This window comes from Rhinoderma darwinii, chromosome 5, assembly GCF_050947455.1.
Source record: "Rhinoderma darwinii isolate aRhiDar2 chromosome 5, aRhiDar2.hap1, whole genome shotgun sequence".
NCBI classification, from domain to species: domain Eukaryota; kingdom Metazoa; phylum Chordata; class Amphibia; order Anura; family Rhinodermatidae; genus Rhinoderma; species Rhinoderma darwinii.
Genome location: NC_134691.1, coordinates 99,868,217 through 99,889,812, shown reverse-complemented (window position 1 = coordinate 99,889,812; position 21,596 = coordinate 99,868,217). Strand labels below are relative to the sequence as shown.

Sequence of the window (21,596 nt, the reverse complement as noted above, 5' to 3'; positions counted from 1 at the left end):
TCATTTGCATAACTACAAAAATGGTCATAACTTGGCCAAAAATGCTCGTTTTTTAAAAATAAAAACGTTACTGTAATCTACATTGCAGCGCCTATCTGCTGCAATAGCAGATAGGGGTTGCAAAATCTGGTGACAGAGCCTCTTTAAATTCCCCTGCCATTCCAATGATCCCGTGGTCCTGCAGTGATGACATCACGTAAATCATTCACGTGACTGCAGCTTTTACGTAAGGCTGGATTCACACGAACGTGGCGTTTTGCGCGCGCAAAAAACACTTGACAGCTCCGTGTGTCATCAGTGTATGATGCGCGGCTGAATGATTTTCGCGCAGCCGCCATCATAGAGATGAGGCTAGTCGACGTCAGTCACTGTCCAGGGTGCTGAAAGAGTTAACTGATCGGCAGTAACTCTTTCAGCACCCTCGACAGTGAATTCCGATCACAATATCGAACAACCTGTTAAAAAAAAAAAAAGACATTCGTACTTACCGAGAACTTCCCTCCCGGCCGTTGCCTTGGTGACGCTCCTCTCTTGACATCTGGCCCCACCTCCCTGGATGACGCGGCAGTCCATGTGACCGCTGCAGCCTGTGCTTGGCCTGTGATTGGCTACAGCTCTCACTTGGACTGAATTGTCATCCCGGGAGGTCAGACTGGAGGAAGAATCCGGGAGTTATCGGTAAGTCAGAACTTCTTTTTTTTTACACGTTCATGTATATTGGGATCGGAAGTCACTGTCGAGGGTGCTGAAACAGTTTAACTCTTTCTGCACCCTGGACAGTGACTATCTCCTGACGTCGCGTACCGGAAATTTTTTTGCCGGGTTCGGTCAAAACGAGTTTGGCCGAACCCGGTGAAGTTCGGTTGTCCGGGTTCGCTCATCTCAAAGACACTCCGTTTGGATGTTTGTAAACAGAAAAGCACGTGGTGCTTTTCTGTTTTCATTCATCCTTTTGACAGCTCTTGCGCGAATCACGCAGTTCGCACGGAAGTGCTTCCGTGCGGCATGCGTGGTTTTCACGCACCCATTGACTTCAATGGGTGCGTGATGCGCGAAAAACGCAGAAAGAACGGACATGTCGTGACTTTTTTTCAGAAGTTTCCGTTGTCATCACCATTGATTTCAATGGTGACTGATCTGGTGCCAATAGTTTCCGTTTGTCTCAGTTGTGCAAGGGTTCCGTCATTTTGACAGAATCAATACCGTAATCGACAGAACCCCTGCACAACTGAGACAAACGGAAACCATTGGCAGCCGATCAGTCACCATTGAAATCTTCTGGTTTCCGTTTGTGTCAGTCAGGGCTCCGTTCTGACGGAAAGTTGGAACGGAGTCCGGACGCAGATGTGAACAAAGTCTAAGTTACACTTGAAGTACCAGAGACATCAAATGACGAACACGAAGGGCCTGTTCACATCAGCGTTGGCTTTCCGTTCAGGGGTTCCGTCTGAGGTTTCAGTCGAGTGAACCCCGCAACGGAATGTCAAACTGAAACCACAGCTTCCTGAATCAATAGCGCAGTCGACTGCGCTATTGATTCCGTTGGAAAAACGGAAACCTGTCGGAACAGTGACAAACGGAAACCATTAGCAATGTTTCCGTCACAATTGATATCAATGGTGATGCAAACGGAAGCTGTGGTTTCCGTTTGACTTTCCGTTGCAGGGTTCCACGACGGAAACCTCCGACGGAACCCATGAACGGAAAGCGAACGGTGATGTGAACAGGCCCTAACCGCACCCGACGGATCGCATTGACTTGAATGGGTTCCGTCATATTTTCTGGACAAAGTAGCAATGAATGTTTCGCTATTTTGTCCAGCAAATATGAAGAAGTCTTCGACGCAGATGTGAATAGAGTCTAACATCCAAAAAAGAAACAAATGCCAGCAAAGGGAGAACCTACATCAAAAAATCCACTACGGGTTTGAAAGAAAGGAAAAAAACAGCACATCTTCCCCGAGCTCGTTTCGGTGCCTGTTCCCGCTTGTGTTCTAGAACAGCCGCCACACAACACGTGTCGCTTTCCCTAGCAGTAGCGGACTATTCCCGCTAGGCGTGCTGGGAGGCCGCTCATACACAGCCGCCGCACGTGGATCAGGAGCCTCACCCCAGTGTACACGTTCTCGGTCAAGGCTACGTTTTCTCCGCCCTCTCCAGGCACAGACCCAATTACCTCACTGCAGAGCAGGCGCCTGCGCAGCGTCCACATGGCTATCTATATAAACATGGCTGCAGCACTAGCATGCTGCTGAGGCGATGGGTCTAGGGAAGGGATAAATGGTAGAGTCGTGGCCGTGTATGAATGAACGTGTGCGTGCTCTGTAACACATTACACTACACTGTGAAGCACACAACTATCAGACAGCCGTGCCCTGTATGCAATGCATGCCAGCAAAGTCCCCTCTACCACAGCTGTGGTGAGCCGTGCAGTGCCTGCTAGCTATGGGGTGACTTCATCAGTACTTACCGGCTGCTACACAGGAGTGTCCAATTCCCACCTCGCAGTCACAGCTTCACAAGCGCCCGCTGTCCCCTCTGAGAATACCGGACTAGTGGCAGCCTCACCGGCAGCTGTGCGCGCTCTGCTGACAAAAGTTCCCCATTCTAACCAGACGGCCGAAGTGACTGCGGGTCCCAAAATGACCGCACCGCAGCAAGGTGCTCCCCTCAAAGCGGCTCCGGCAGCAATCCAGCTACCGGCAAACTTCCAGATCCCCCCCGGTGAGTAGTACCAGAAGTGCCAGTATAATATGGAGATTCACTATGTGGCTCTATTTACAGGATCCTTCATCTGTACCACTAGGATCACAGTACCCAAAGCAATGTCACTCCTTACCCCTGTCAGTCCCATTTAGCAGGTAACCCAAAGCAATGTCACTCCTTACCCCTGTCAGTCCCATGTAGCAGGTAACCCACAGCAATGTCACTCCTTAACCCTGTCAGTCCCATGTAGCAGGTAACCCAAAGCAATGTCACTCCTTAACCCTGTCAGTCCCATGTAGCAGGTAACCCAAAGCAATGTCACTCCTTAACCCTGTCAGTCCCATGTAGCAGGTAACCCAAAGCAATGTCACTCCTTAACCCTGTCAGTCCCATGTAGCAGGTAACCCAAAGCAATGTCACTCCTTAACCCTGTCAGTCCCATGTAGCAGGTAACCCAAAGCAATGTCACTCTTTAACCCTGTCAGTCCCATGTATCAGGTAACCCAAAGTAATGTCACTCCTTAACCCTGTCAGTCCCATGTAGCAGGTAATGGGAGATTATCCGATATGCTGGTATCAGAACCGTAAGGAAATCTTGAAATCTGTTTTACATACACTACCGTTCAAAAGTTTAGGGTCACTTAGAAATTTCCTTATTTTTGCAAGAAAAGCACAGTTTTTTTTCAATGAAGATAACATTAAATTAATCAGAAATACACTCTATACATTGTTAATGTGCTAAATGACTATTCTAACTGCAAACGTCTTGTTTTTAATGCAATATCTACATAGGTGTATAGAGGCCCATTTCCAGCAACCATCACTCCAGTGTTCTAATGGTACATTGTGTTTGCTAACTGTGTTAGAAGGCTAATGGATGATTAGAAAACACTTGAAAACCCTTGTGCAATTATGTTAGCACCGCTGTAAACCGTTTTGCTGTTTAGAGGAGCTATAAAACTGACCTTCCTTTGAGCTAGTTGAGAATCTGGAGCATTACATTTGTGGGTTCGATTTAAACTCTCAAAATGGCTAGAAAAAGAGAGCTTTCATGTGAAACTCGACAGTCTATTCTTGTTCTTAGAAATTAAGGCTATTCCATGTGAGAAATTGCCAAGAAACTGAAGATTTCCTACAATGGTGTGTACTACTCCCTTCAGAGGACAGCACAAACAGGCTCTAACCAGAGTAGAAAGAGAAGTGGGAGGCCCCGCTGCACAACTGAGCAACAAGACAAGTACATTAGAGTCTCTAGTTTGAGAAATAGACGCCTCAACTGGCAGCTTCATTAAATAGTACCCGCAAAACACCAGTGTCAACGTCTACAGTGAAGAGGCGACTCCGGGATGCTGTCCTTCAGGACAGAGTGACAAAGAAAAAGCCATATCTGAGACTGGCTAATAAAAGGAAAAGATCAATATGGGCAAAAGCACACAGACATTGGACAGAGGAAGATTGGAAAAAAGTGTTATGGACAGACGAATCGAAGTTTGAGGTGTTTGGATCACACAGAAGAACATTTGTGAGACGCAGAACAGCTGAAAAGATGCTGGAAGAGTGCCTGACGCCATCTGTCAAGCATGGTGGAGGTAATGTGATGGTCTGGGGTTGCTTTGGTGCTGGTAAAGTGGGAGATTTGTACAAGGTAAAAGGGATTTTGAATAAGGAAGGCTATCACTCCATTTTGCAACGCCATGTCATACCCTGTGGACAGCGCTTCATTGGAGCCAATTTCATCCTACAACAGGACAATGACCCAAAGCACACCTCCAAATTATGCAAGAACTATTTAGGGAAGAAGCAGGCAGCTGGTATTCTATCTGTAATGGAGTGGCCAGTGCAGTCACCAGATCTCAACCCCATAGAGCTGTTGTGGGAGCAGCTTGACCGTATGGTACGCAAGAAGTGCCCATCAAGCCAATCCAACTTGTGGGAGGGGCTTCTGGAAGCATGGGGTGGAATTTCTCCCGATTACCTCAGCAAATTAACAGCTAGAATGCCAAAGGTCTGCAATGCTGTAATTGCTGCAAATGGAGCATTCTTTGACGAAAGCAAAGTTTGAAGGAGAAAATTATTATTTCAAATAAAAATCATTATTTCTAACCTTGTCAATGTCTTGACTATATTTTCTAGTCATTTTGCAACTCATTTGATAAATATAAGTGTGAGTTTTCATGGAAAAACAAAATTGTCTGGGTGACCCCAAACTTATGAACGGTAGTGTAAGTTGTCTATCCACTATAATATTACAGTGGTCTGTAGCCTTTTTAGCTATTGCTGGATTTCACAGCTGGGAGTTGTAGTTTTGCATCCGCTGTAGAGCTACAGGTTGGAGACCACTACATATCGTCAATGGATGAAGTATTGTACAAAGTTATTTTTACTTGGGGTACGACTGGATAGGTATTTTGTCTACAATTTCTCCATGTTCATTATACCTTCGAGTTAGAGGTTTTCAGGAACTAAAACATTCCAAGCCTATTCTTAGGAAAGGCCACGGGTAGGTGTCTGACCCCAAGGACCACCGCTGATCAGCAGAATGGGGCTGCAGTACCATGCATAGTCCCTTTGTTCTGATGATTGGCAGGGGTCGGATCCCTACCTATCAAACATTGATGGCCTATACTATTTTTCAAGCACCTAAAGAGTGGGTGCTGCATGAAATTACAGCGCCCTCCCCTGGCTGTATTCGCAAGCGAGACCTTTTGACCGCATCTGTTTATGGTGCTTGTCCCTATACTGCTCCTTCAGTTAGATCCTATAGATTCCTTATACATGTCGAAGAGGGGGTGTGGTTTGTATATATCCGGCAGATCTTCCACATAGAGCCTGTAAGCATATATGATTATGGTTGTCACGATACCAGAATTTGGACTTCGATACCGATACTTTGTGTAGTATTGCGATTCTCAATACCATAACGATATTTTGCCAACAATAATAAAAATAAAAAGGTCTTCCATTTTCTGATGTGAAGCACGCGGTGTGATGAATTTTGAACCTCCATGTGCCTCACATTAATAGTAATTAACCCCATCATGTACCTCAGTCATAATGGACAACATTGGGTTAATGTGTGAGGTACATGATGGGGTTAATTATGATTAATGTGGCACATGGAGGTTCAAAATTCATGTGCCAATATCATGTGCCTCACATTAATAAGTGAAAAAAGTTTTTTCTTTTCTTAGCATAAATTATGCTATACATTCGGTGTGCAGGTTATTACTGTCGTGACTATTGAATATGTGTATATTTTATGTATTAAGACTTTTATTTTAATGTTTATTGTAAAAAAAGTGTATTTTTTTTAAATCTGATATTACTTTTTTTTTTTTTTTTTAAACTTCAGTGTACTGGCATATATCTATATGCCAGTACATTAGCCTGTGTATGTATAGTACACAGGCAGTTGTTAGGACATACCTCAGTATGCCCTAACAACATGAAATATGGTATGTCCCGCGATCGCGTCACATGGATTCCCTATGATGCGATCCAAGGAGCATCCCACCCCTTCTCATTTTTCCCTTTAATGCTGCACTCAGCTTTGATCGCGGCATTAAAGAGCATAGCGGTGGAGATCAGAGGTTTCTCTGATTTCCGCCGTTAGAGTGCGGCTGTGGATGTTGCCCTGCTCCTGACAAGTGTGCGTGCGCTCGGTCAGTATGAGGTGTTGCGACCTGCGCTTCACTAATGAAGACAGAACATGGTGGTGTTTTGCCGTGCGCCCACCATGTTCTGTTTTCAGTGCCGGCGCTCATTAGTGCAGTGCCGGCCGCATTACATCATGCTGACCACGCGCATGCACACGCTTTTAGTCAGGAGCGGGGCAATGGCTGTATCACACAGCTGTAGCCCCGCTCTAACTACATTCATGTGTTACAATACTAAGCTGTGCGGTCGCACAGCTTAGTATCAAAATACATGAATTAACTGTATTGAACCGTTTGACGGTGCACGGCATCGAAATAGTATCGAAATTTGGATGCATCGGGCAAACCCTATATATAATGGCTTTCCTCTGTCACCTCAGAGCCATTCAGCAGCACACAGTGGGATGACGCCTCACTGCATTATTTGCAGGATTTGTATACATTCAGCTTTATCTGTGCTGTATTAAATGTGTTTTCTTTTTCGGCAGGTACTGTTCTTATTAAAAGTAGCAATGGGCAACTTATTCTGGTCTCCCAACAAGCTTTGGCACGAGCTCAGGCTCAAGTTCAAAATTCAAGTTCAAGACCGCCTATATCTGCCAGTGCCCCCACCATACAGATCTGCAACATTCAGGTAGCAATGTAGACTTTATGGTGTAATGTATGACCGGCACATTTACAGTGAATGCCGCCCCTGCTATGTAGGAATTGTATTTGTCATATTCTGGATTTTCATTGTAACTTGGTATAGATTTAAATCGATCACCTCCTCTGTAGTCTATAGAAACTATTTAGAGCAGGCTTGACATTTTTTAGTTGCTCAGATATGGATGATTGTTACAGCCTTTGCATGTTGCTATAATATCCATAGTTTCCATGACCACCTTGTGGATGTGACGATCACCAGTAAAACAAAGCATCAGGTTTAATGTTACAGAGAGCAGGGCAACAAAATCAAACCGTCACTAAAACAATCGCTGGTAGTAAAGCGGTTGTCCGGTTTCAGCAAATTTTGTGTTTTTAAAAAAAAAAAATTAAGTTATACAATTTTACAATATATTTTCTGTATTATTTCCTCACGGTTTTCAACGTCTCTGCTTGTTGAAATTCAGTATGAACATTCATTGTTTACATCCAGTGGATAATATTCTGTCCTGGTCATGTGATGGACACACAGGTGCACGGCTCGTTACAGTAAAGTATGTTTATCAGAGCTGTGTCTTCTAAAGATCCCAGCACCTGTGTCCATCACATGACTATGAACAGAATTTTATCCACTGGAAGTAAACAATGAATGTTCCTACTGAATAACAACAAGCAGAGATCTTGAAAACAGTGAAGAATTAATACTCAAGGAATGTTAAAAATGTATGACTTTTATTGATACAAATAATAATATTAATTCACTTAAACCGGACAACCTCTTTAACCCCTTCCCGACATTTCTCGTATGGATCCGTCATGGAAAGCTAGTGCTGCCAGAAGCTGAGTTGGTGCCATCATCGCCGGATGTCAGCGGTGTATTACAGCTGACATCCGGCTGTAATGGCAGGGACCGAAATTAGCGTCGATCCCCGCCGTTAATCCCTTAAATGCAGCGGTCAAAAGCGATCGCTGCATTTAAGGTGTTTGCAGCTCATCGGCACCCTAGCAATGAAATTTCCGGGGTTCCAGTGGCTGTATTGGCAACCGGAGGCCTAATACTGGCCTCCCGATCTGCCTAGTGCGGAAGACTTTCAGGCCCCGACTGGAGGTGGGGCCTGAAAGGCTTCCGTAGCAGACGGCAAGATGGCGCCGGCGTCATCAGCGGTGGATGTCAGCTGTATGTTACAGCTGACATCCATCTGTAACGACTGGAACCGGAGCTAGCTCCGATCTCTGCCATTAACCCCTTAAATGAAGCGATCGCTGCATCTTAGAGGTTGCTAGCAGATCGGCAGCACTGATTGCATGGCACTGCTGCTATGTCAACAGGAGGCCTAACAATGGCTTCCTGCTCTGCCATTACGGAAGCCGATTAGGCAAAGCCTAATCAGCTTGCTGTCAGTGAATGACTGGCCGATCTAATGCATTGCACTACGTAGGTAGTGCAATGTATTAGAAAATAAATAAAATCAGACAGTTGGACCTTCAAGTCCCGAGGGGGGCTTAGAAAAAAAAGTGTAAAATAAGTTTTAAAACGTATAATAAAAGTTTCAAGTAATAAAATAAAATCCAATCACCCTTTTCCCTTTAAGTCCTTTATTATTGAGAAAAATAAACCATACGTATTTGCTATCGCCGCGACTGTAACGGCCTGAACTATAAAAATGTTATGTTATTTATTTCACACAGTGAACAGTGTAAAAAAACATACTAAAATTTCAGTTTTTTTGGTCACTTTGCCCTACAAATATTGGAATAAAAAGTGATCAAAAAGTCTCATGTATCCAAAAATGGTACCTATAAAAACGATAGCTTGTCTCGCAAAAAACAACCCCTCATACAGCTCCATTGACGAAAAAATTAAACCGTTATGGTTCTCACAACTTTGCGACAGAAAAAATATATTCTTTGTACAAAAGTAATTTTATTGTGCAAAAAGTTGTAAAACCTAAAAAAGTGCTATAAGTTTGGTATGGCCGGAATCGGGCTGACCCGCAGAATAAAGTTAATATGTAATTTATAATGCATGGTGACCGCTGTATAAAAAACCCCCCAAAAAAAACTATGCCAGAATTGCAGTTTTTTGGTCACCTGTCCTCCCAAGAAATAAGATAAAAAGTCGCATGTACCCCAAAATGGTACCAATAAAAACTATACCTCGTCCCGCAAAAATACTGTCCTCATCCCACCAAGTCTATGAAAATATAAAGTTATTTAACCCCTTAACGCACCAGGACGCACCGGTACGTCCTGCATTAAAGTGCTTTAAGGCACCAAGGCGTACCGATGCGTCCTGGCTAAAAACTGTCACCCTGTTAAAGGACAAGGTGACAGAACTGTGCCGTCAACTGTTTGACAGTTGATCGGCACAGTAAGACGGCAGGGGACCATTCACAGCTGTCTCCTGCTGGCGATCGCTGTGATTGGTCAGTCTGCTTTGACTGACCAATTACCGCTCCATGACGTGGTGTATGTGATGGCGCTGGCTCAGCTTGAGCTAGCGCTATCATCGCCGGTAATCAGCTGTCCGGCACCCCTCTGCAACGGCCAGGACCGGAGCTAGGCTCCGATCCGGCCGATTAACTCCTTCGATGCATCGATCAACGCGATCGATGCATCGAAGTGTCTTGTAGCCTGTCGGCAACCACGATGGTTGCCACGGGCGTGGGTGTCAGCTGTTTGTCACAGCTGACATCGTGCTCTAACAGCCAGGACCGGAGCTAGGCGCCGATCCGGCCGATTAACCCCTTAGATCGCACCCTATGGTTGCTAATGACAACCATCAAAACCCGCGGGTGTTCCGATGGTTGCTATGACAACCTTAGTCTAACAAACGCTTCCTAGTACGGAAGCCTATTAGGCCTCGCCGGGAGGCAAAGCCTAATAGGCTTGCTGTCAGTGAATAGCTGACAGCTCTAATACACTGCACTATGTATGTAGTGCAGTGTATTAGAATAGCGATCAGGGCTTCATGTCTTCAAGTTACCTAGTGGGACACAAAACAAGTTAATAAAAATGTTGTAAAAAAACCATTTTACCCCTACGGTGAACAAGGTAATAAAAAACTATCCCAGAATCGCTGTTTGTTAGTCACTACCCCTCGCAAAACAGAATTAAAAAAGGGATCTAAAAGTCACATGTACCCCAAAATTATACCATTAAAAACTGCAGCCCGTCCCGCAAAAAACAAGCCCTCCCGCAGCTTTTTTGACGGAAAAATAAAAAAGTTATGGCTCTCAGAATATGGTGACACCAAAAAATAAATTATTTGAAACAAAAGTGATTTTATTGTGCAGACGCTGCAAAGCATAAGAGAAACTATATACATCTGGTATCACCGTAATCGTACCGACCCGCAGAATAAAGTAAAATTCTCATTCATAGCGCATGGCGAACGCCGTAATTTTTTTAAAATAAAAAACATCAGAATTGCAGGATTTTGGTCACCTTGCTTGCCAAAAAAAATTAAATACAAAGTGATCAAAAATATCGCATGTACCCCAAAATGGTACCAATGAAATCTACAGATTGTCCCGCAACAAATAAGCCCTCACCCAGCTCCGGTGGAAAAAAAAAAAAGTTCTGGCTCTCAGTATATGGTGATGCAAAATGTGCAGAGTGTTCCAAAAGCGGATAAGATCTGGCACCATTTATCAGTGCGACACCGGCCACATATCTATGAATTATTATTTATTTACCCCATTATTATACCCTCTTATGCCCTGATATACTCCGCACAGCTTACATACACCCCCACATCATAAACTGAAATACCAGCAAAACCCCAAACAAAACTACCACTAAGCAAAATCTGCGCTCCAAAAGCCAAATGGCGCTCCCTCCCTTCTGAGCCCGGCAGCGTGCCCAACGGGCAGTTTGCGTCCACATATATGGCATCGCCATACCCGGGAGAACCCGCTTAACCGTTTGAGGTATTTGTCTTCAGTGGCATGAACTGGGCACAAAATATTGTGCACTAAAATTGCACATACCTGTGGAAATTTGCAATTTTCACTTTGCGCCATCCACTGAGCATTCATTTATTATAGAAAAAAAAAAACCTGTGTGGTCAAAATGCTCACTACACCCGTTAATAAAATGCCTTCAGGGGTGCAGTTTCCAAAATGGGGGTCACTACTTGGGGATTTCTTTTACTATTTGACCCCAGAGCTCTGCCATTGTGGGCTAATTCTGCGAAAATCACCAAAATAGGTTTCACATGCACCTTTCACTCCTAAGCCCTGTCATATGTCCAGGCAAATGATAAATGCCTTGAGGGGTGTAGTTTACAAAATGGGGTCACTACTCGGGGTTTTACACTCTACTCTGGTACCTAAGGGAGCTCTGCAAATGCGACATGGCGCCCATACACCAGTCCAGCAAAATCTGTGCTCTAAAAGCCACATGGCACTCCTTCCATTTTGCGCTCTGCCATGTTCCCTAAACAGCAGTTTAGAGCCACACATGGAGTATTGCCGTACTCGGGAGAAATTGGGTAACAAATTATGTGTTGTTTTTTCTCCTAGTAACTCTTGTGGAAAAAAATAATTGGGTGCAAAACTACATATTTTTGGGAAAAAAAAATAATTTTTCATTTTCACTGCCTCATTCTAATACAAACTATGAAGCACCTGTGGGATCAAAATGCTCAGGACACCCCTAGATGATTGCCCTGAGGGGTATAGTTTCCAAAATTGAGTCACTTCTCAGGGGTTTCTACTGTACGGGTACCTCAGGGGCTCTGCAAATGCGACATGGAGCCCAAAAAACAATCCACCAAAATCTACATGCCAAGCAGCACTCCTGCATTTCTGAGCCCTGCGGTGTATCCAAGCAGCAGTTTATGACCACATGTGGGTTATTACCGTACTCGGGAGAAATTGGTTTACAATTGTTGGGGCGCTTTATCTCCTTTATTCCTTGTGAAAATGAAAAAAATTCAACATTTTAGTTGAAAGAATGTAGATTTTCATTTTCACTGCATAATTCCAATAATTCAGCAAAAAAACTGTGGGGTCAAAATGCTCACTATACCGCTAGATAAATTCCACGAGGGGTATAGTTTCCCAAATGGGGTCACTTTTGCCAGGTTTTTACTATTTTGGCCCCTCAGTGGCTTTGCAAATGTGACATGGGGCCGCAAACCATTCCAGCAAAACTTGAGCTCCAAAAGTCAAATGGCGCTCCGTCCTTTCTAACTTCCGCCATGTGTCCAAACAGCAGTTTATTACCACATATGGGGGTATTGCTGTGCTCAGAAGAGTTTGCTTTACAAATATTGGGGTGTTTTTTCTCCTTTATCTATTGTAAAAGTGAAAAAATCTGAGCTGAAACTACATTTTATTAGAAGAAATTTAGATTTTCAATTTCACTGCATAATTCCCATAAATTCAGCAAAAACCGTGTAGGGTCAAAATGCACACTATACCCCTATAAAAATTCCTTGAGGGGTGTAGTTTCCAAAATGGGGTCACTTTTGGGGAGTTTCCACTGTTATGGTCCCTCCAGGGCTTTGCAAACACGACATGGCAACGAAAACCATTCCACCAAAATCTGCGCTCCAAAATCCAAATGGCCCTCGTTCCCTTCTGAGACGTGCCGTGAGTCCAAACTGCAGTTTATTACCACATATGGGGTATTGCCGTAATCGGGAGAAATTGCTTTACAAATGTTGGGGTGCTTTTTCTCCTTTATCCCTTGTAAAAACTAAAACATTCATTTTCACAGACCAGTTCCAATAAATTTAGCAAAAAATCTGTGGGCTAAAAATGCTAACTATACCTCTTGAAAAATTCCTTGAGGGGTGTAGTTTCCAAAATGGGGTCACTTTTGGGGGGTTTCCACGGTTTTGGCACCACAAGACCTCTTCAAACCTGACATGGTGCCTAAAATATATTTTAATAAAATAGAGGCCCCAAAATCCACAAGGTGCTCCTTTGCTTCGGAGGCCTGTGTTTCAGTCCATAAGCACACTAGGGCCACATGTGGGATATTTCTAAAAACTGCTGAATCTGGGCAATAAGTATTGAGCTGCGTTTCTCTCGTAAAACCTTCTGTGTTACAGGAAAAATGTATTACAAATGAATTTCATAAAAAAAAAAAATTACATTTCACCTCTACTTTGCTTTATTTCCTGTGAAATGCCTAAAGGGTTAAAATACTTTCTGAATGCTATTTTGAATACTTTGAGGTGTGCAGTTTTTAAAATTGGGTGATTTATGGGGACTTTCTAATATATAAGGCCATCAAAGCCACTTCAGAACTGAACTGGTCCCTGAAAAAATAGCCTTTTGAAATTTTCTTGAAAATCCGAGAAATTCTAGCTAAAGTTCTAAGCCTTGTGACGTCCTAGAAAAATAAAAGGACATTCAAAAAACGATGCAAACATAAAGTAGACATATAGGAAATGTTAACTAGTAAATATTTTGTGTGGTATTACAATCTGTTTTACAAGCAGATACATTACAATTTAGAAAAATTCAGATTTTTGCAAATTTTCTAAAAATGTTGGTGTTTTTTTACAAATAAATATTGAATTTAACTGAATTTTTTTTTCAGTATCATAAAGTACAACATGTCACGAGAAAACAATCTCAGAATCACTTGGATAGACGAACGCATCACTAGAGTTATTACCACATAAAGTAACACATGTCAGATTTGCAAAAATCGGCTTTGTCCACAAGGCCAAAACAGGCTTAGACACTAAGGGGTTAATAACCAGCCTATTTTAAACCTTACTGACCAAGCTATTTTTTACGTTTTTCCATCGTCGTATTCCAAGAGCTATAACTTTTTTTATTTTTGCGTCGACATCGCTGTATAAGGTCTTGTTTTCTTGCGGGACAAGTTGTATTTTTTAATAGCACCATATTGGAGTACATAGACTTTTATTAACTTTTTTTTGAGGGGGAATAGAAAAAACCCCAGAAATTTTGCCACTCTTTTTTGCGTCCTAAATCTACGCCATTTACAGTGTGGTTGAAATAACACAATGACTTTATTCAGCGGGTTGTTACGATTGCAATGATAGCAAATTTGTATAGTTTTTGTATGTTTTACTACTTTTACACAGTAAAAGCACTTTTTTTTCAAAATTATTTGTTTTTGTGTTAACATATTTGAAGAGCCATAACTTTTTTTTTTTTTTTTCCGCCGATGCAATTGTATAAGGGCTTTTTTTTTGCGGGACGACTTGTAGTTTTTATTGATACCTTTTTAGAGTAGATGCGACTTTTTGATTAATTTTTATCAAATTTTTTTTACGTTTTGCTGTTCACAGAAAACAGGATTTTTTCCATTGTTTTTTATTTTATTTTTTTACGGCGTTCAGAGTGTGGGTTAAATAACATAATAGCTTTATAGTCAGGGTTGTTTACGGACGCGGCGATACAAAATATGTGTAACTTTTTTTTACTTTATTTAGCTTTTTTAATAATAAAGCATTTTGTAAGGGGAGAAAGTGGGTTTTTCATTTGATTTTTTTATTTTGATTTTTTTAAACTTTATTAAACTTTTTTTAAACTTTTTTTACTAGTCCCACTAGGGGACTTTAATATGCGATCCTCCGATCGCATTTATAATACACTGCAATACTTTTTGTATTGCAGTGTATTGCTGCCGGGCCATTTAAAATGGACAGGCATCTGCTAGGCCGTGCCTCTGGCATGACCTAGCAGGCATTCACTACAGGCAGACCTGGGGGGCCTTTATTAGGCCCCTGGCTGCCAACGCAGACACAGTCACTTGGCGATCTTATTGCCGGTACCGGTGGGATGAGAGGGAGCTCCCTCCCTCTCTCCAAAACAACTCTGATGCGGCCCTCGCTATTGAGCGCCGCATCTGAGGGGTTAAACGGGTGAGATCGATACTGATATCGATCTCACCTGTTCGAGCAGGGATGCCCCCAGCCCTCAGCTACCTCTGGTAGCTCAGAGCAGGGAGAATTAACGGCTCCCTGCTCTATTTATTTATTCTGATGCAGCGCAGTAAAAAGGCGTATGCATCAGAATAAAGCCCATTAGTGGCCGCCGTGAAAAGACGTATTGGCGGTCACTAACGGGTTAAGGCTCCAACAAGTCAGGAAAGAAAAAATATGTAGTTGTGCAGGCCGAAGGGGAACATTTCTTCGGTTTCAAGAGGCGAATTATCAAGGCCCTAAAATGAGGGAACCAGGAAGGGGAGGGCCCAAACATATCCGCTGGAAGCGACGGTGCCCTTATTATACTTGGACAACACTTTCCCAGCAAAATTCCCTAAACTGCAAAGGTGCGGAATGTGGACCAAAAGGGGGATAAGAAAGGATATCATTTATCCTTGCGACACCGGCCTGTGCAGAAAGGATTGCTTCACAACGTAACACATATCTATGGATTATTTTATTGTTTTTTTTTTACCACATTATTAAACCCACTGACTATGCCCCTGATGTACTCTGCCCGGCTTACATATGCTTCCACATTATAAACTGAAATACCAGTAATACTCCAAACAAAACTACTACCAAGGAAAATTAATGCTCCAAAAGCCAAATGGCCCTCCCCCTTCTGAGCCCTACAGTGTGCCCAAACAGCAGTTTACTTCCACATATATGGCATTGCCAAACCAGGGAAAACCCTTTTAACAATTTTTGGGGGGGGTGTCTCCAGTGGCACAAGCTGGGCACGACATATTTTCCACTGAAATGGCATATCTAGGGAAAAATGTTAATTTTTTCTTTTCATCATCCGCAGCGCAATCATTTATGGAAAAGACCTGTAGGGTGAAAATGCTTACTACACCCCTTAAAAATGAGGGGTGCAGTTTCCAAAATGGGGTCACTTCTCAGGAGTTTCTTTTATTATTTCACCTCGGTTCCTCTGCAATTGTGAACCAATACTATGTAAATAGCCAAATTAGGCCTCCATTTCGCATGGTGCGCTTTCACTCCTGAGCCTGGTCGAATGTCCAGGCCAAAGATTAGGGTCACATGTAGGGTGTTTCTAAAACTGGGAACCACAGCATAATAACTAGAGAGGTGTCTTGTTATGGTGGCACAAGCTGGGCAACACATATTGGCATATCTATGGATAAAATCCCATTTTCACTCTGCATCATCGAGTGCACACTAATTTCTGCAAAACACCTGCAGGGTTAACATGCTCGCTACACCCTAGGTGAATACCTTGAGGGGTGTAGTTTCCAAAAATGGGGTCACTTCTGGGAGGTATTCACTGTTTTGTTCCCACAGGGGCTTTGCAAATGCGACATAGTGCCCAGAAACTAATCCAGCAAAATCTACACTCCAAAAGCCAAATGCTACTTCTTCCCTTCTGAGCTCTACTGTGTGCCCAAATAGCAGTTTATGACCACATAGGGGTATTGCCGTACTCTGCAGAAATTGCTTTACAAATGTTGTTCTTTTTTTCCTTTATTTGTTGAGAAAATGAAACATTTTGAGCTAAAACTAGGTCTAATTGAAGAAAACCTCCGCAAACAATTCCTGCTAAATTTGAGCTCCAAAAGCCAAATGACGCTCTTTCCCTTCTAAGCCCTGCTGTGTGTCCAAACAGCCGTTTATGACCACATGTGGGGTATTGTTTTACTCGGGGAAAAAATGCTTTACAAACTTAGCTTTTTCTCCTTTAGTCCTTGTGGAAATGAGAAAAAATTAGCTAAACCTAGACTTTCTTTGAAAAAATTTGGATTTTCATTTTCAAAGCCTACTTCCAATAATTTCTGCAATAAACCTGTGGGGTTAAAATGCTCACTATACCTCTAGATAATTTCCTTGAGGGGTGTAGTTTCCCAAATGGGGTCTTGGGGGATTTCCACTCTTTTGACACCGCAAGAGCCCTTCAAACCTGACATGGTGCCTAAAATATATTCTAATATATTCTAATAAAAATAAATCCTCTAGGTGCTGCTTTGCTTCTGAGGCCGGTGCTTCAGTCCATTAGCACGCTAGGGCCACATGTGCGATATTTCCTTAAACTGCAGAATTCGGGCAATAAATATTGAGTTACATTTCTCTGGTAAAACTAAAAAATGGATTAAAAATGAATTTCTGCAAAAAAATAAATATGTAATCTGTAAATTTCACCTCTATTGCTTTAATTCCTGTGAAACGTCTAAAGGGTTAAGAAACTTTCTAAATGCTGTTTTGAATACTTTGAGGGGTGAAGTTTTTAAAATGGGGTTAATTATTTGGGGTTTCTAATATATAATGCCCACGAAGCCTCTTCACAACTGAACTGGTCCCTGTAAAATTAACCTTTTGAAAATGTGAGAAATTGCTGCTAAAGTTCTAAGCCTTGTAACGTCCTAGAAAAATAAAAGGATGTTCAAAAAAAACCTATGCTAATCTAAAGTAGACATATGGGGGATGCTAATTAGCAACAATTTCGTGTGGTATAACTGCCTGTCTTACAAGCAGATACATTTAAATTTAGAAAAATGCAAATTTTAGAAATTTTTTGCTACATTTCGGTGTTTTTCACAAATACTGAATGTATCGAGCAAATTTTTCCAGTCACATAGTCGAATGTGTCTCAGAATCGCTTGGATAGGTAAAATTATTTCAGTTATTACCACAAAGTGAAACATGTCAGATTTGAAAAATGAGGCTCTGTCAGGAAGGTCAAAAGTGGTCAAAGAGGGAAAGGGTTAAGAACCTTTTCAGGGGCTGATAATCCGGTGAACTAGCACTCGTGCTCGATCCAGGACATCAACCCTTACATGTTTACATGCATGGCAGCCGTCAGCGGATGAACGAGTTAATGCTGGTTTGTCGGCTGATCGGATCTTTTAGGCTTCCATAAAAATAATTTGTCAGCAGCACATCTCCCTGTATAAGCGAGATGTGCTGCCAATAAAATATGTATGTTGACGAACGATCGTATTAATTATTGTCCGTCCCCACATAGCCATGTCATTGTGCCATGTAAATCGTTACAGGGCAGGGATATGACTGTGTAAAAGTGCCCTTATTTAGTAGTAAATGCAAATCTTGGGTTAAATATTTCTCCTAGTATCATATTTTAACCATACATTTATGACTATCAACAGTACTAATACTTTGGTGTGTTACACATTGAATCTCTGGTTACGTGAACGATCATGTGGAATCCATTGATATAATAGCAAAACGTATTCCACTTGATGTTGGGTAGCACATCAAAAAAGTCATTCCAAATTATTTATATGTGATGTACGTGTGCAGCGACCTTTCTTGTATCGGGAAAGAATTCAGGCTCAATAAGTTAAATTAAAAACACCACTATATACAAACCTGTATATGTGCAACAATGTGTTCAATGGGTATAGAAACTTCCCAGCACTGACATCTTGCTGATTCTTTATTTTTTTTACATTTTATTCTCATTTTATAAAATAATTTTCAAAAACGCATTACAAAGATAACCTAACATAAATCACTTTGTATAAAATGCAAATTACAGGAAATAACATAGATAATACAGAAGAAAAGATTGCGTTGCAACCCTGTGGGGAGAATACCTACAAGTTGTCAGACCAAGCAATAGGACAATAAAGAATGAATTAAAGAGGCTCTGTCACCAGACTCTGAAATCCCTATCTCCTATTGCATGTGATCGGCGCTGCAATGTAGATAACAGTAACGTTTTTTTTTTTTTTTTTAAAACTTTCATTTTTGGCCAAGTTATGAGCTATTTTAGTGCACAGGAATTAACTGTTTGGTTGCCGTTAATAAATGGGTGGAAATGTCTATTTTGGAAGGCAGAAATAAGATTATAATAAGATTACTGCAGGGGAGAAAGGAATATTCAGTCCGGTAAGATGGAATATACTGCTGCTTATCTCTCGCCAGTAGGGCTTAATGAGCGGGCACGCTCACCAAATATGTAGATATGAGCCTATATTTCCCATGTATCTCCAACAGTGTTTATCCGGAAGGAGGTTAATTTTGTGGAAATTCTGGAGTACGGTACTACCTGGTGGACAGCTTGAAGGAACTCTGGATCCTCACGCAACGCGAGAAACCATGGGAATAACGCAATATGGCTGATCTATCTTCCTTAGACCAAGCAACAGGCTCTCCCAGTTTTGGTTCACTCTCCCAGGCCAAAATGTATGAAGGTTTAGAAGGTGCTCCCCCACCCACTAGATCATAGTATATTTTTAAAATTAATTTAGTTGGAGGAGAAGGAAAGTTGAGGAGAGTGTCTAGCCAAGATGGAAGGGGCAGTGCGGGAAACCTCTCAAGGAATTGTTTAAGTTTGTTATGCCCTCCATTAATAGATAAAATGAACAATTCATACTAAGTATAGAATCTAATCTGGGGGGCATTGAAGGTCGAAAAGCCTTATATAAGGGTAAGTTATTCATGGTATGCCATATGCTACCTTCAATGAGAGGAAGGCCCAATGTGAGGGGGAGCAGATTAACCGGTGTGAGTGGAGAGAACAGAATAGAGGGGTCCTGATTGGCTAGATATTTATGGAAGGCGAGTATGGTTCCCTTCCAGATGGGGTTTAGTGTGGTAACTGGGATGAAGGTGGTAAAAGAGCCCCATGGTAATGGTTTTAGTTTCGAACCTAGTATAAACCTCTGTCAACATGAGGGGGAGATTCCCCTGTCTTTTGTAAAAGGACCCATCCATGATTTGCTAAATAATATTTGTAGACATCAGGTAGGTCCATACCTCCAGAGGAAGGCCTTAAGGAGAGGAGTCTGTGCGGAAATCTGGGATTTTTTTTGCCCAAATCCTGATAAAGACCTTTGGATGTTTGTGAAGGACTTGGCAGGGGGGGGGGGGGGGATTGAACTGTTTGAATGGTATATAAGAGTTTTGGGGGAACAAAGGATTTGAGAAGTTTTCCTACGTATCCATGATATAAACTGAATTTTTAAATCATTCAACTGTGTATCTATTTGATTTAAAAGATGCTTATAGTTTAGTGTAAAAAGATGTTTGGGTCCCTGGGGAGTTGTATACCTAAGTACTTTATATGTGAAACCGGACATTTGAAAGGGAACCCTGTTTTGAGTAAGGCTACATGTGTGGCAGAGGCTGAGATATTTAAAACCTCGGACTTGCAAAAGTTGATTTTAAAATGAGAGACTTCACCAAAGTTTTCAAACAACTTCATAATGTGGGGGAAGGCTTGAACCTGGTTGGTTATGAGAAGGAGCAGGTCATTGGCGAAAGCTGCAGTGTGGTGTGCAAAATTACCTACACGTACCCCTTTTAATATTGTCTGTCTCACATTTTGGATTACGGTTTCCATGGTTAAAATAAATAGGGAGGGGGAGAGGGGGCATCCCTGTCTCGTGCCGTTAAAAATATTAAAGTAAGGAGATAGTGTCCCATCGGGCCCTGGGAACCGAGTAGAGAAAAAAAAAATTATTCTATAAAGGACTCCGGAAAACCAAAGGCTCTCAACGTGGCCCTCATAAATGCCCAGCTCACTCTGTCAAATGCTATTTCCGCGTCGGTGCCCCGTAGAACCAGAGGAAGTTTGTGGCTGTTCGTATAAGAAATAAGGTGTATTAACCGCAAAGTATTGTTTTTTTCCCCTCCCTTCCCTGCACAAAGCCTGTCTGTTCGTGGCCAATAAGAGATGGAAGGAGACCCATGATTCTATTAGCTAGTAATTAGGCCCACCACTTCAAATCCATATTGAGAAGGGAGATAGGTCGATAACTACCACAATCATTAGGGTCCTTACCTTCTTTTAGAAGTAATGTATCCCCCAGGGATTGTTGGGGAAGGGCTGCTTCCAGTAGTAGGGCGTTTCATAGCCCTAAAAAATTGGGGAGAAGGATATCTTTGTATTTCTTGTAGTAAGAGATTGGTAAGCCTCCTGGTCTTTTCCTGTTGGGGATTGAGAGTAGTACCGAGGACAATTCATTCAATTGAAAGGACAAAAGAAGGCGTTCTCTCTCAGTATCAGGCAGCTTGGGCAGCTGTACGGTAGACAGAAAGCTATTAATTAAGTCATCCACTCTGGGTTTTGAGGGTAAATTATAGAGGGAATTGTAGAAAGCTAGGAATTCTGCAGTGATACCATCAATATTAGTTACCTGATGGCTGAATTTCGTGTTAACCCCTTAAGGACGCAGCCTAGTTTTGGCCTTAAGGCTCAGAGCCCATTTTTCAAATCTGACATATTTCACTTTATGTGGTAATAACGTCGGAATGCTTAAACCTACCCAAGCGATTCTGAGATTGTTTTCTCGTGACACATTGGGCTTCATGTTCGTGGTAAAATTTGGTCGATATATTCAGTGTTTATTGGTGAAAAATTGCAAAATGTAGAGAAAATTTTGAAAAAATTGCATTTTTCAGAATTTAAATGCATCTGCTTGTAAAACAGACGGTTATACCACCCAAAATAGTTACTAGTTCACATTTCCCATATGTCTACTTTAGATTGGCATCGTTTTTTGAACATTCTTTTATTTTTCTTGGACGTTACAAGGCTTAGAACATAAACAGCAATTTCTCATATTTTGAAGAAAATTTCAAAAGCCTTTTTTTTAAGGTACCTCTTGAGTTCTGAAGTGGCTTTGTGGGGCCTATGTATTAGAAACCCTGATAAAACACCCCATTTTAAAAACTAGACCCCTC

The 21,596-nt window shown here is 42.0% G+C and overlaps 1 protein-coding gene across 3 annotated transcripts in view; it reads left to right on the top strand.

Annotated features, from left to right (window-relative positions):
- Positions 1-2,221: 2,221 nt before the first annotated feature.
- TAF4B (TATA-box binding protein associated factor 4b) overlaps positions 2,222-21,596 on the top strand; it is a 158,900-nt gene continuing 139,525 nt past the window's right edge. For all 3 annotated transcript variants that reach the window (XM_075826320.1, XM_075826319.1, XM_075826322.1), the window contains exons 1-2: positions 2,222-2,723; positions 6,850-6,995. In XM_075826320.1, the coding sequence (XP_075682435.1) occupies positions 2,384-2,723; positions 6,850-6,995 (486 nt within the window). In that variant the 5' untranslated portion in view covers positions 2,222-2,383. The remainder of the gene's footprint in view (positions 2,724-6,849; positions 6,996-21,596) is intronic.